This window comes from Cherax quadricarinatus, chromosome 28 (assembly GCF_038502225.1).
Source record: "Cherax quadricarinatus isolate ZL_2023a chromosome 28, ASM3850222v1, whole genome shotgun sequence".
Lineage (NCBI taxonomy): Eukaryota > Metazoa > Arthropoda > Malacostraca > Decapoda > Parastacidae > Cherax > Cherax quadricarinatus.
The window spans coordinates 4,677,562-4,691,285 of NC_091319.1; the positions used below are offsets into that span (position 1 = coordinate 4,677,562).

At 39.6% G+C, this 13,724-nt stretch overlaps 1 protein-coding gene across 11 annotated transcripts in view; it reads left to right on the forward strand.

Annotated features, from left to right (window-relative positions):
• The window catches only part of LOC128693237 (protein GOLM2), a 94,610-nt gene that overhangs the window by 31,588 nt on the left and 49,298 nt on the right, over window positions 1-13,724 (forward strand). For 6 of the 11 annotated variants that reach the window (XM_070089332.1, XM_053782769.2, XM_053782772.2 and 3 more), the window contains exons 4-6: window positions 1,621-1,767; window positions 2,093-2,239; window positions 3,170-3,269. In XM_070089332.1, coding sequence (XP_069945433.1) covers window positions 1,621-1,767; window positions 2,093-2,239; window positions 3,170-3,269 — 394 coding nt within the window. The remainder of the gene's footprint in view (window positions 1-1,620; window positions 1,768-2,092; window positions 2,240-3,169; window positions 3,270-13,724) is intronic. The other 5 variants (XM_053782765.2, XM_053782771.2, XM_053782770.2 and 2 more) reach the window with 3 other exon arrangements.

Below are 13,724 nucleotides of genomic sequence, written 5' to 3' on the forward strand. Positions count from 1 at the left end.
TTGTTGATGTGTAGTGATGGTGTTGTTGATGTGTAGTGACAGTTATCTTGATGTGTAGTGACGATGTTGTGTAGTGACGGTGTTGTTGATGTGTAGTGACTGTGTTGTTGATGTGTAGTGATGGAGTGGTTGATGTGTAGTGATGGTATTGTTGATGTGTAGTGATGGTGTTGTTGATGTGTAGTGATGGTGTTGTTGTGTAGTGATGATGTTGATGTGTAGCGATGGTGGTGGTGTGTATTGACGGTGTTGCTGTTGTGTAGCGATGGTGTTGTTGATGTATAGTGATGGTGTTGTTGATGTGTAGTTACGGTGTTGTTGATATATAGTGATGGTGTTCTTGATATGTAGTGATGGTGTTGTTTTTGTGTACAGATGTGTAATGATATAAATGTGTATTGGTGTTGTGTAGTGATGATGTGTAGTGATGATGTGTAGTGATGTTGTGTAGTGATGTTTGTGTGTAATGAAGTTGATATGTAGTGATGTTTTTGTGTAGTGAAGTTGATATATAGTGATTTTTATGTGGAGTGATGTTGTGCAGTGATGTGTAATGTTGTACTACTGTGTAAATGAAGAGAAACCTCACACTTGAATCAGAGGACATGAAGCTTTACGAATAAATGCCTTTTTCAGCAATTCCTCTATTGTGCAAGTCCTTCCAATTTTCTTCTCATGTAATACTGTTACTTCACAACTTTCCTTTTAAAAATGCATTATTTTGACTTCTTTGCACAATCCATGAAATATTACTGCCTGAACCATTAATTGTAATATTGTTTTTATTATGTGCAACTTCAAGATTATTATTCTTATAAACCTCCACCTCGAATTCTTCGCATTAATATTAAGATTAAATAAGATTGTAATAAAGTTAACCACTATTATCTCGTCTAGATTTAAGTAGTTACTATGTAGTACTGGGATTAGTCTGCCCGAAATGCCGCGGCATGATAGTAGCATTCTTTGTACTTAGCAAACCAAAATTGTAATTGCAAATTGTAACCTTTACAAAGAAATAAATCTTTATCTTTATATGTTTTATACTACTTCTGCCTGTGTGAGTGCCAGTGTAAAATGTTTTTTGTTATTACAGTTAAGTTAAACCATTTACCAGCTCATGTTTAATAAAAATTTATGATTAGAAAAGCTCTAATTTCATTATTAGAGTTGAAATATTATCTCTTGTGCATATATTTTCAAAATGTTTATTTCAAGTGATTTTATTATCCACTTTTCTCATTATTTACTTCATTTATAATGTATTATTAATCTCATTGAGATATAATGCTTTATTTTAGAATTGATCATGATCAGAATGTGATGAACATAGCTTTAAATGCATATTGTGATATCACTTGTTTACTGTGATCTTATTGCATAGCTTTAAATATCATTGTTCCACTGAAAATGTAAATTCTGAATTGCATACAATGAAGCCTAGGAAAATACGTTTCTATAATGCAGTAAGGCATCAAGATAAGGAGGGCCATATCGAGGTGCAGTAATCATACAGGGAAGAAAAAAGTATTAATTTGGTGAAGATACAGGAAAAAAAATTAGCATGTTTCAGAGTAAGTTGCAAAATTATGTTGAAGCTTGAGCCTAACACCATTGCAGGAAAAATCCAGAAGCAGCGCACTGCAATACTCCGTGGACTCTCTTAAGAAGAAAGTTACCCAAACCTTCGGTGAATTGACTGCATGCCAGGATAAGTTTTCTGACATTGAAACCTTGGCAAAATCTCTTAAAGCAAAGGAGCAGAAGGTACAATGATTGTCAGAAGGGTTATGACTTTCATGCAGTAGCTCTAACATACTATGCCTTTATATGCCTTTAGCTGCAAGTGAATTGTGTGTGTGTGTCTTGGGATATGGTGTTTTGAGTTTACTTTTTCTGGGAAGATTACTTTCTCTCAATCTTTCTTGGATTACTTTAAGAGCATGTGTTGGGGTGGGTATGAATATTATTGTTTGGTGATAACTGTTATAAGTGTAGGACTATGGCATTGCCCTTGGCACCATAAGTCAGTGGCCATCTTGTATTCATTTTAAAATCTCTAATTAGATTGCAATCCTCAAACCCCTTCCAGGAAAAATCAAGAAATGGGATTTTGAAGACCAATGTGGATACTCTGAACATCAAATTAGCAAACACTGTTGCTGAGCTTACAGAATGCCAGGATAGTGTGTCTAAGCTCAAAGCCTCAACAGTGGCACATGAGACTGAGCACGTGAAGGTAGAACGTTTGTCATATTGTGTAATGAGCAACACTTATCTGTCATCTTGTCACGTTTAGAAAATTTGAAAATTGAACTGTTGCAGTGGTGTCAAAGAACTCTTCGAGTATTGCCTGCATTGTTAATTCTGAAAGGAGGCTACCTGCAATGTTTCATGTCTTCCTAAGTGGCTTTTGGTGGTGTTGGGTTTTGATGTCACTTTTTTCTAAGTTTTGTTTTTGGACATGGTACTATTATTGCTGGCTACTTTTCTTGCTCTTTCATTGCTTTTTATTAGTAGAGTATGAGTACTATGCAGTCAAGCACCTTGTTAATGGTAAGTTGTGGGTCAGAATGATCTGTGAATCAGCAAAGCCTTTTCATCTATATTGTTGGTCAGGTGTAGTTTATTATTTAATTTTCACTACAGAATTTTCATTATTGTGTCACCAGTTGTTCAATTTCTCATAAGTTCCTTTTCTGTCAAAGATTATATAATAAACTATTTACCTGAGTTAGAATTATTTCTTGCTGCACCCATCATGAATTATATGGCTACAGTGTAAAATTATTGTATGTGGATTCTTGGCCTGTGACAGGATGTTTTTCCTTCCTGAAATATAAGTTTTAAATTACAAAGTGATTTCAGTAATTTAATGCTTCCCCTAATTTGTGTACATTTTCTGTGTGTTTTCAGTTTGCTTTTGGTAATTGCAAGAATTTTTTTTTTTTTTTTTTTTTTTTTTTTTTTTTTTTTTTGCATAAAACATTACATATCTTTATTTTTGTGTCCATTGTAATTAGTTGTACATCCTGAAGGTTTAGCACTATTGGTAACATCATGTGATACTTATATGAATAATGCTGTAAACCTTTGTTGATTTTAATTAGTAGTAATTATGTGTGTAGTGTAAAATGTTTTTGAAATGTAATGACTTTCAACTTTACAGGCCCAGGATGAGATAGCAGCGGCTGAGCATGAGAAGTTAGCTATAGTGCAGCCGAAAATAGTCCCAGGCCCTATGAATCTGCCCAGTGTTGAATATAAAGGTTTGTATGTTTTTGAAATGTTGTCTGTGCCTTTCAGTGAACCATTGTAATAGAAGATTTTTTTTTTTTTTTTATGTGTGTGTGTGTGTGTGTGTGTGTGTGTGTGTGTGTGTGTGTGTGTGTGTGTGTGTGTGTGTGTGTGTGTGTGTGTGTGTGTGTGTGTAGACCAAGGGTATTTATAATGAAGCACTTTAGATGAAAGTCAGGAACTTTTCATTGCATCTATGGATATGGAAAAGGTATATGATAGGGTTACCTGGAGGTTACCTGGAGGTTATTCCGGGGATCAACGCCCCCGCGGCCCGGTCCATGACCAGGCCTCCCGATGGATCAGGGCCTGATCAACTAGGCTGTTACTGCTGGCCGCACGCAGTCCGACGTACGAGCCACAGCCCGGCTGATCCGGCACTGACTTTAGGTATCTGTCCAGCTCCCTCTTGAAGGCAGCCAGGGGTTTATTTGCAATTCCCCTAATGCTTGATGGGAGGCTGTTGAACAGTCTTGGGCCCCGGACACTTATGGTGTTTTCTCTTAGTGTACCAATGGCGCCCCTACTTTTTATTGGCGGCATTTTGCATCGCCTGCCCAGTCTTTTACTTTCGTAGGGAGTGATTTCTGTGTGCAGATTTGGGACCATTCCTTCCAAGATTTTCCAAGTGTAGATTATGATATATCTCTCCCTCCTGCGTTCCAACGAGTACAGGTCAAGTGCTTCCAAGCGTTCCCAGTAGTTAAGGTGCTTGACAGAACTTATACGTGCAGTAAAGGATCTCTGTACACTCTCTAGATCTGCGATTTCACCTGCTTTGTATGGAGATGTTAATGTACAGCAGTATTCCAGCCTAGAGAGAACAAGTGATTTGAAAAGGATCATCATGGGCTTGGCATCTCTCGTTTTGAAAGTTCTCATTATCCATCCTATCATTTTCTTTGCACGTGCGATCGTGGCACTGTTGTGATCCTTGAAAGTGAGATCCTCAGACATTACTACTCCCAGGTCCCTTACATTATTTTTCCGCCCTATTGTATGGCCGGAGTCAGTAGTATACTCTGTTCTAGTTATTATCTCCTCCAGTTTTCCATAACGGAGTAGTTGGAATTTGTCCTCGTTGAACATCATATTGTTTACCGTTGCCCACTGGAAAACTTTGTTTATATCTTCTTGGAGGTTAACCGCGTCCTCAGCAGATGACAGCCTCATGCAGATCCTAGTATCATCCGCAAAGGATGATACAGTGCTGTGGTGTATATCTCTGTCTATGTCTGATATGAGGATAAGGAATAAGATGGGGGCGAGTACTGTGCCTTGTGGAACAGAGCTCTTCACTATGGCAGCCTCCGATTTAACTCTGTTGACCACTACTCTTTGTGTTCGATTTGTTAGGAAGTTGAAGATCCATCTCCCCACTTTCCCAGTTATTCCTTTAGCACGTATTTTATGGGCGGGGTGGATATGGAATAAATATGGCAGATGTTAAAAATGTATAGAATAGGTGGCAGATTACTTAAAGCATTAAAGATCTTTTATGTGGATAGTGAAGCTCAGGCTGAGGTATGTAGGAGAGAGAGGGAGATTATTTTCCAGTTAAAGTAGGCCTGTGATAGGGATGTGTGATGTCACCATGGGTGTTTTAATATATTTATAGATGGGGTCATCAAAGAAGTAAATGCTAGGGTGTTGGGAAGGGTGTGGGATTGAATGAAAGTGAATCTAGTACAGAGTCGGGGTTGTCATAGATGCTTTTTGCAAATGACATGGTTCTTTTGGAAGATTCTGAAAAAAAGTTACAAAGGTTGTTTAACAAATTTGGGAGGAATGCAAAACAAGTAAATTATAAGTAAACATGGGGAAGAGCAGAGTGATGAAAGTATCAGAAGTAATGAGAGACTGGATATCAGATTCGAGGAAGGGAGTATGGTGGAAGTAAATGTATCCAGATATTTGGGAGTGGACTTGTCGGTAGATGGTTCTATAAGAAATGAGGTCAACCATATAACTGATGAAGGTTAAAAGGTGGAGCATTGAAGCATCTGTGGAGTCAGAAAACTTTATCTATGGATGCAAAAAGGGAAATGTACCAGAGTACAGTGGACCCCTGAGTTTCGTGATTAATCCGTTCCAGAGAGCCCGCCAAAGGTCGAAATTCACGAAACTCGAAACCATTTTCCCCATAAGAAATAATGGAAATAAAATTAATCTGTTCCAGACACCCAAAAATATTAAAATAAAATATTTTTTTTTCAAATTAAATAAAGATTTGCATAATGAAAACAATCAGAAATCAAGTACATGCATTTAAAATAATTAATAGTAACATTACACCTACCTTTACTGAAGACTTCTGGGTGAATGGAAGATGGGAGGAGGTGATAGGAGGAAGGTGTACACTATTGTTTGGAAGGAGAATCTCCTTCCATTAGGACTTTAGGTAGCAGGTCCTTATCTGGGGTTACTTCCCTTCTTCTTTTAATGCCACTGGGAACAACTTGAGAGTCACTGGACCCCTGGCGCACAAAATATCTATCCAGAGAGGTCTTTTTCTGGCGTTTCTTTAAGATTTCCGTGAAGTGGGACACAACACTTGTCATCGTACATGTTGCAGATACGGCTTGTTTCAGCTTGGTCAGGGTGATACTTTTCAACAAAACTTTGCAACTCATTCCACATTCCACACATGTCCTTAATCACTGAAGAAGGTACCTCATCCACTCCCTCTTCCTCCTCCTCTGAAGCAAGTTCCTCGGCTGTGGTCTGATACTGTTCCAGTTGAAGCTCTTGCAGTTCGTCAGTGGTTAGCTCTTCCCTGTGGTCCTCCACCAACTCTTCCACATCCCCGTCACTCAGTTTATTTACCAAAGGGCTTGCACTAGCTTTCCTTGGGTCCATGATGACTTATTTAGCAGTTGCAAGCACAAAAAACAATGGATTATTATGAAATGTATTGTATGAACCCGCGGGGTGATGGTCACGTGTTGGTAAACAATGGCACACTGAGCGAGAATGGCGTGGGAGACTGGCTTTGTGTACGCGGTGACGGGCGGACGGGTACCGGACGGTCGCCGTAACACGAGTTTTTTCACGAAACTCGAGGCCAAATTTTTCCAAAAAAAACTCGCCGAAGGTCGAATTTCCCGAAAGTCGAGGCTGCCGAAACTCGAGGGTCCACTGTATAGTGGTATCAGCACTGTTGTATGGATGTGAAGCATGGGTTTGGAATATTGCAAAGAAGAGAAGGCTGGAGGCAGAGATGTTGTGTTTGAGGGCAGTGTGCAGTATGGTTATTATGCAGAAATGTCTGTACTTTAGAGATTAGAAGGTATGGAATTATCAAAATTATTTTTCAGGTGGCTGAGAAGAGGTTTGTTGAGGTGGTTTGGACATTTAGAAAGAAAGGAGAAAAATAGGATGACTAAGAGGGCATTTAACCCTTTGACTGTCGAAGGGCCCAATCCTGAAGTGTCTCCTGGTGTCGCAAAATATTCGAAAAAAAAAAAATTATTTTTTCTTATGAAAATGTTAAGATTATTTTTCTGATTGTTTTAGTCCCAAAAAAAAATTTTTCCCATCAGTACTTACCGAGATATAGAGTCCTGAACTTTGCTGAAATTGATCTGCTGGCGGCAACAGCGGCGACTGCCGCTCACCCGGTAAACTTTTATTTACTTGTATTCGATGGTTTCTTGTTTTTTTCACTATTTTATTTTTTCACATAACTTTTGTGGCCTGTGAGACCAAATTATTGTGCAGTGTTCAAATATACACTCGTTGAATGTAACACAATTATAGCAAAAACACTCGTATCATTATAATGTTGCTAAAACTTGTTTACACAAACAAACAATATAAACAAATGTTTATTACGATTGTTTTATAATATATATACATATGTACAATCACTGGACACTTTATTAGAAGTGCTGCAGCTTGTGGAATTCTTTGAAACATGGGTATAAGCACAATGGTGTCTTACACTCCTCACACATAAAACGAGTGTCTCTGCGTTTTGTGGTATGTCCACAGACAAAACACCTCTTCTGAGCATTTTTCTTGGCAGTAGTAGCAGGCAGTGGTATGGGGTAGTGATCACCAGGCCTCAGACGAGAGGACATGTGTTGATAATTTCGTGGGCGCTGGTCTATTGCAGGTGTTGTTTCTTGGTACTTGAATATTATTTGTCTGATGACTGACAAACAAAATTCACCATATTTGGGTTTCTTCTTGGTCTTCAACTTATACATATTATAAGCATTCAGCATGGAAATGTCAAGAAGATGGAAAAACAGTTTTATGTACCACTTATAACTCTTGCGAACACAGTCAGCAAACCCAATCTGCATGTCACATTTGTCCACTAAGCGCATATTGAGGTTGTAATCCATCACAGCTGCAGGTTTTACAATAGGTTCATTGGTCTCTCTATTCTGCTTGCCAGTCTCTACCATTTCGTGTCGGTGAACTGATGTCAGCAGTGTGACATCACGTTTGTCATGCCACCGAAATGCCATGATGTCATTGGCAGCAAACACCTGCACTTCACCTCTACGACTGCCAGCTTCGAACCTTGGCATATGTTTACGATTTCTACGCACTGTGCCACACACTTCTGTCATGTTCACTTGCAAGAAATCACTGAGTATAGGGCTTGTGTACCAGTTGTCAGTATATAAAATATGCCCCTTACCAAGATATGGCTCCATCATTGTTCTAACCACATCACCAGAGATACCCAGTAACTTCCTGGTATCTTCCATTGTTTTACCGCCAGTGTACACAATTATATCCAAAACCAGACCAGTTTTGCAATCACACAGAACAAATAACTTTATACCCAAGTGTTTCCTCTTGCTAGGTATATACTGCTTGAATGAGAGTCTTCCTTTGAACAAAATCAAAGACTCGTCAATAACAAGCTTCCTGAAGGGATAAAAATACATACAGCACTTTTGTTTCAGGTACATAAACACACGTCTGATCTTATATAACCTGTCGCTTCTGTCAGGCCTGGTTTTGTCTGAAAAGTGTAACATACGTAACAGTAACACAAATCTATTCACTGGTATAATGTCACTGAAAGCAGGGGTTGAAATCAGGCAGTCTGTCGCCCAGTATGTGTTGACACTATGCTTATACACATGTGGCATAAGCATTATTGTGGCAAAGAACAGATACATCTCTGCCACAGTTGTGTCCTTCCACTGGTGTAGGCATGATCTTGGTGAAAGCATAGTGTTTGCCATGGTGTACTCATAGTATGTATTGCTTTCCCTGACAATAATGTCCATCAGGGGTTCATCGAAGAACAACTGAAAGCATTCCAGTTCAGTGGGATTGTTCCCAAGTGTACATGATGGCCGTATTCCACTTTGTCCTCCATCAAAGTCATGGGGATTGGGAACAAACTCGTCATCTTGATGCCAATCCCAGATGCGGTCACCTGGTGCGTTCTGGATATTGTAATGTCGTTGTGGTTGTGCAGGTTGTGGTTGTGGTTGTGAGAGTGTGGGGTCAGCCGAGGTGGGTTGTAGTTGTGCAGAGTCAGCAGCGCGGGCACTAGCGTGGCCCGCTGCTGGTGTCACATGACTCATGGCACCGTCACTATCACCACCACCGCCTGCTGCCTCACTCACATCATTTATACCCATCGTAACAATATCGTTATCTTCACTATCAGGACGTGGTGTAGGGCCACGGGATGTGCTCCGAGATGTACTCCTTCCTCTTGGAAGAGCATATGGCACACTACCAGACCGCATGCGACGTCGTATATACTGCCGCTTCACTGGGGAATATTCACCCTCACTGTCACAACTAGAAGTGCTTTCAATAACCTTGAAATCACTATCACTATCACTTGCACTGCTCACATCTGAGTCTTGTACACGGGCAAATAGTTTCCTCTTTCGTCCTGGTACAGGTGAACATGAACGAGCCGGCCCAGCACCAGAGGTGGATGGTTGTGGGTCATCTGGGTTTTCATCACTAATTATGTTATCCTGGGTAATTTTCTCGGTCACACCCGCTTCAAAACCAGGGAATTCACTTTCACTGACACTATCATCACTGTTTGAGCTATCACTTGGGAACAAAAGACCTCCAATCCGCCGAGGAGTGAGGAACTTCTTACCGCGAGGCATGGTGAAAATGGACTACCAAGATGGCGTTCCCACAATGCACCGCTGAGTCCCAGATTTTTTTCACAGGGTGCACACCAACCACTGAGACCCATTCTCTCTCATGTAGGCCTACCAGCCCTCTCCCGCTTGATTTGAAGCCGCTAGAATTTATGAGTATAGATACGTCAAACACGGTATCTCCCATGACGTACATATACGACCGCGACAGTCAAAGGGTTAAATCTGGGGTGGAGGAAAGGAGGGGTAGGAGGAAGGGGGTAAAGGAAATTTTGAGTGCAAGGATCGTGGACATCCATTAGGCTTATGTGAGCATGTTAGATAGAACTGGGAGGAGGCAGGTGGTTTTTTTACAATTTGACATACTGTGTGAGTGTGAGCAAGGTAACACTTATGAAGGGATTCAGGGAAACCATTTAACTGAACTTGAGTCTTGGAGGTGGGACGTACAGCGCCTGCATTGTGATGGATGAGTGTGGATGTTGCAATTCGGAGGGTAATCTAAACTGTAATGTCAGCACGTTTCTGGCAAGGCAATGATTGAGTGAGTGACATTGAAGATGTTTTCTTTCTTAGGTCACACTGCTGTGGAAGATGGCTGGAGTATTAAAATAATATATTTATAGATGGGGTTGTAAGAGAAGTAAATGCGAGGGTCTTGGCAAGAGGCGTGGAGTTAAAAGATAAAGAATCATACACAAAGTGGGAGTTGTCACAGCTGTTCTTTGCTGATGACACTGTGCTCTTGGGAGATTCTGAAGAGAAGTTGCAGAGATTGGTGGATGAATTTGGTAGGGTGTGCAAAAGAAGAAAATTAAAGGTGAATACAGGAAAGAGTAAGGTTATGAGGATAACAAAAAGATTAGGTGATGAAAGATTGAATATCAGATTGGAAGGAGAGAGTATGGAGGAGGTGAATGTATTCAGATATTTGGGAGTGGACGTGTCAGCGGATGGGTCTATGAAAGATGAGGTGAATCATAGAATTGATGAGGGGAAAAGAGTGAGTGGTGCACTTAGGAGTCTGTGGAGACAAAGAACTTTGTCCTTGGAGGCAAAGAGGGGAATGTATGAGAGTATAGTTTTACCAATGCTCTTATATGGGTGTGAAGCATGGGTGATGAATGTTGCAGCGAGGAGAAGGCTGGAAGCAGTGGAGATGTCATGTCTGAGAGCAATGTGTGGTGTGAATATAATGCAGAGAATTCGTAGTTTGGAAGTTAGGAGGAGGTGCGGGATTACCAAAACTGTTGTCCAGAGGGCTGAGGAAGGGTTGTTGAGGTGGTTCGGACATGTAGAGAGAATGGAGCAAAACAGAATGACTTCAAGAGTGTATCAGTCTGCAGTGGAAGCAAGGCGGGGTAGGGGTCGGCCTAGGAAAGGTTGGAGAGAGGGGGTAAAGGAGGTTTTGTGTGCGAGGGGCTTGGATTTCCAGCAGGCATGCGTGAGCGTGTTTGATAGGAGTGAATGGAGACAAATGGTTTTTAATACTTGACGTGCTGTTGGAGTGTGAGCAAAGTAACATTTATGAAGGGGTTCAGGGAAACCGGCAGGCCGGACTTGAGTCCTGGAGATGGGAAGTACAGTGTCTGCACTCTCAAGGAGGGGTGTTAATGTTGCAGTTTAAAAACTGTAGTGTAAAGCACCCTTCTGGCAAGACAGTGATGGAGTGAATGATGGTGAAAGTTTTTCTTTTTCGGGCCACCCTGCCTTGGTGGGAATCGGCCAGTGTGATAATAAAAATAAATAAAAAATAATAAATAAATCTTCCGTTAATTAGAATATTTTTTGGTGCTCTGGGACAGTAATATTTTCTTGTTTTTCAAAGTTTTATGAAATAATCTCAAGATTACAAAATTAATTTTAAAAACATTCCAGTTTTTCTTACTTGCAAATTTACAAATTGGAAATTATTAGTGTTAGATCGGAAAAATTGACTCCAGTTTTCTTGTCAGTCATGCGAATGTATTGTGACCAGCAACATGAACCCTTGGTTCAGTCAAGATTGATTGATTGTTTACTAACAGATATGACTCATCTACTGCATTATTTAAAGAAAAAGTGTTATAATAAATACTGAGGAAAGTAGGAGATACAGTAGAACCCCCATATCCACTGATTTGGTATCCGCAGTTTCAGTTATCCATGGTTTACTGTGGCCCAAAAATACCTCATAATTTTGCAAAATAATGGCCCCAAAGCACAAAAGTAGAGAAGCTGGCAGTATTTCAAAGCCCAAGAGAGGCCATGAAGTGAAAGAGTGATAATTCTCCACTTATTGTGCGTAATTTATCAAGTAAACTTTATAATAGGTACTTGTGTATAGGACATATGTAGGGTGTGCTACTATCCGCTGTCTCGGTATCCCCTGTGGATACAGGGATCCTACTGTAAAGTGCTGGTGTTTTATTTATTGGTGGTACAATTCCCTTGGTTACTTTACAATTCCCCACAATGATAAATTCCTGTTCTACCCATAAATCGTCAGCCTACCAGTATTACTTAATGCCTTATTCCATAACATAATCTAGGTATGGTAGGTGCTTGATGATCCGAACTGTATGCAGCACAGCCTCATCTGTTAGAAACACCATAAAGTTGGCAAGGTGATCAGATTTTTTTACATACAGTAGACTGTCATTTAGCATGAGTTTATTTGGCATGATTTGGGTATAGCACGATTGAAGAATTGCGGCACAATTTTATGTAACACGTAAAATTAATTTAACATGGTTCAGTTTGCGGGAAGAAAAAAAAAAATCTCTTTTCCTTAAGCGGTCGCTTTGTTGTGGATCAGCTGGGAAGACCTCCCGCCATCCCCTGCCATCCCCCGACACCACCCCACCATCCCAGCATTCATACTTCATACACATCCAGTCTTTCTCTGCTACAAGCTAGCTCTGTTTGTGAATTGTGTTTTGACTTTTTAATTACTATATCTTGTATCTGCCAAGCAATAATGACACCTAGTAGGCATACTAGTGTTGCTGAAAGTGGCATGAAAAGGTATAAACATTTAAGTCTGAGAATTAACAAAGAAAACAAAGAAGTGTTACTTTGTAATGAAGTGTTACTTTGTACACATAAAAAGAGGTAAACATAAGTTTGTGACTGACTTGACTTACTGAATGACTTGACTGACTTACTGAATGACTTGACTGACTTACTGAATGACTTGATTGACTTAATGACTTGACTTACTGACTGAATGTCTTGACTTACTGACCTGACTTACTTATTTGACTGACTGACTGACTTGACTGAATAACTTGTCTGACTGAATGACTTACTGAATGACTTGACTGACTTACTGAATGACTTGACTGACTTACTGAATGACTTGACTGACTGACAGAACGACTTGACTGACTTACTGAATGACTTGACTGACTGACTGAATGACTTGACTTACTGACTGAATGTCTTGACTTACTGACCTGACTTACTGATTTGACTGACTGACTGACTGACTTGACTGAATAACTTGTCTGACTGAATGACTTTAAGTTAGACACTCCAGTACAACCATCAACTTCAGTACCAGAACCTCTACCATCCACCTCAGCCTGGTAGGGCCACAGCATAACTCCACTCTCTTCACAATCATCCACTAACACCAGAACCCACAATTTAAGGTAAGAAATGCTATTATTTCTGTTACATTTGTAGTCTTAAACAGTAAAACAATATAATACATCATAACAATAATTACAGTTACATATTCACTTTTATTTTTGTAAGAGGTGGAGGCCTAAAACAAAGTTGTTTGGCGTTTTTGGGGCTCTCAGGAACATAACCCTATTTTTCCAATAAGTTCTTCAGTTCATCTAACATGGTTTTTTACCTAGCACAGCATTTTCAGGAACGTAACTACCATTTTAAATGACGGTCTACTGTACATAATTTGATAGATTAAATAATTCTTAGTATTTTTATATCATACCTCAGTAAATCTTATCCAAAACCTACTGTGAAAAAATAGAATCAAATTAAATCAGAATAACAGCTTAATTAAGGAAGCCTGTTTTGTAAATTGTACATTTCTTAACAAAAAAGAACACATCACAACTATACCTAATACGTACCATATACCAAATTTCAATGCATTTGGTTAGTTAGATTCTGAGAAAGTATTAAGATCTTTTCTCTTAGCTCACATCAATTGGTGTTCATGATTCTGGCAATAAATTACTTTTGGGGAGACTGGTATGAGCTGCCTTTCTTTTATAATGTACTGTACAATTATTAAAATAGTTCATAAATGTGCTTTAAAATAGAAACTAACCTTACCTACACCATATGTCTATATACCGAAAATATGTA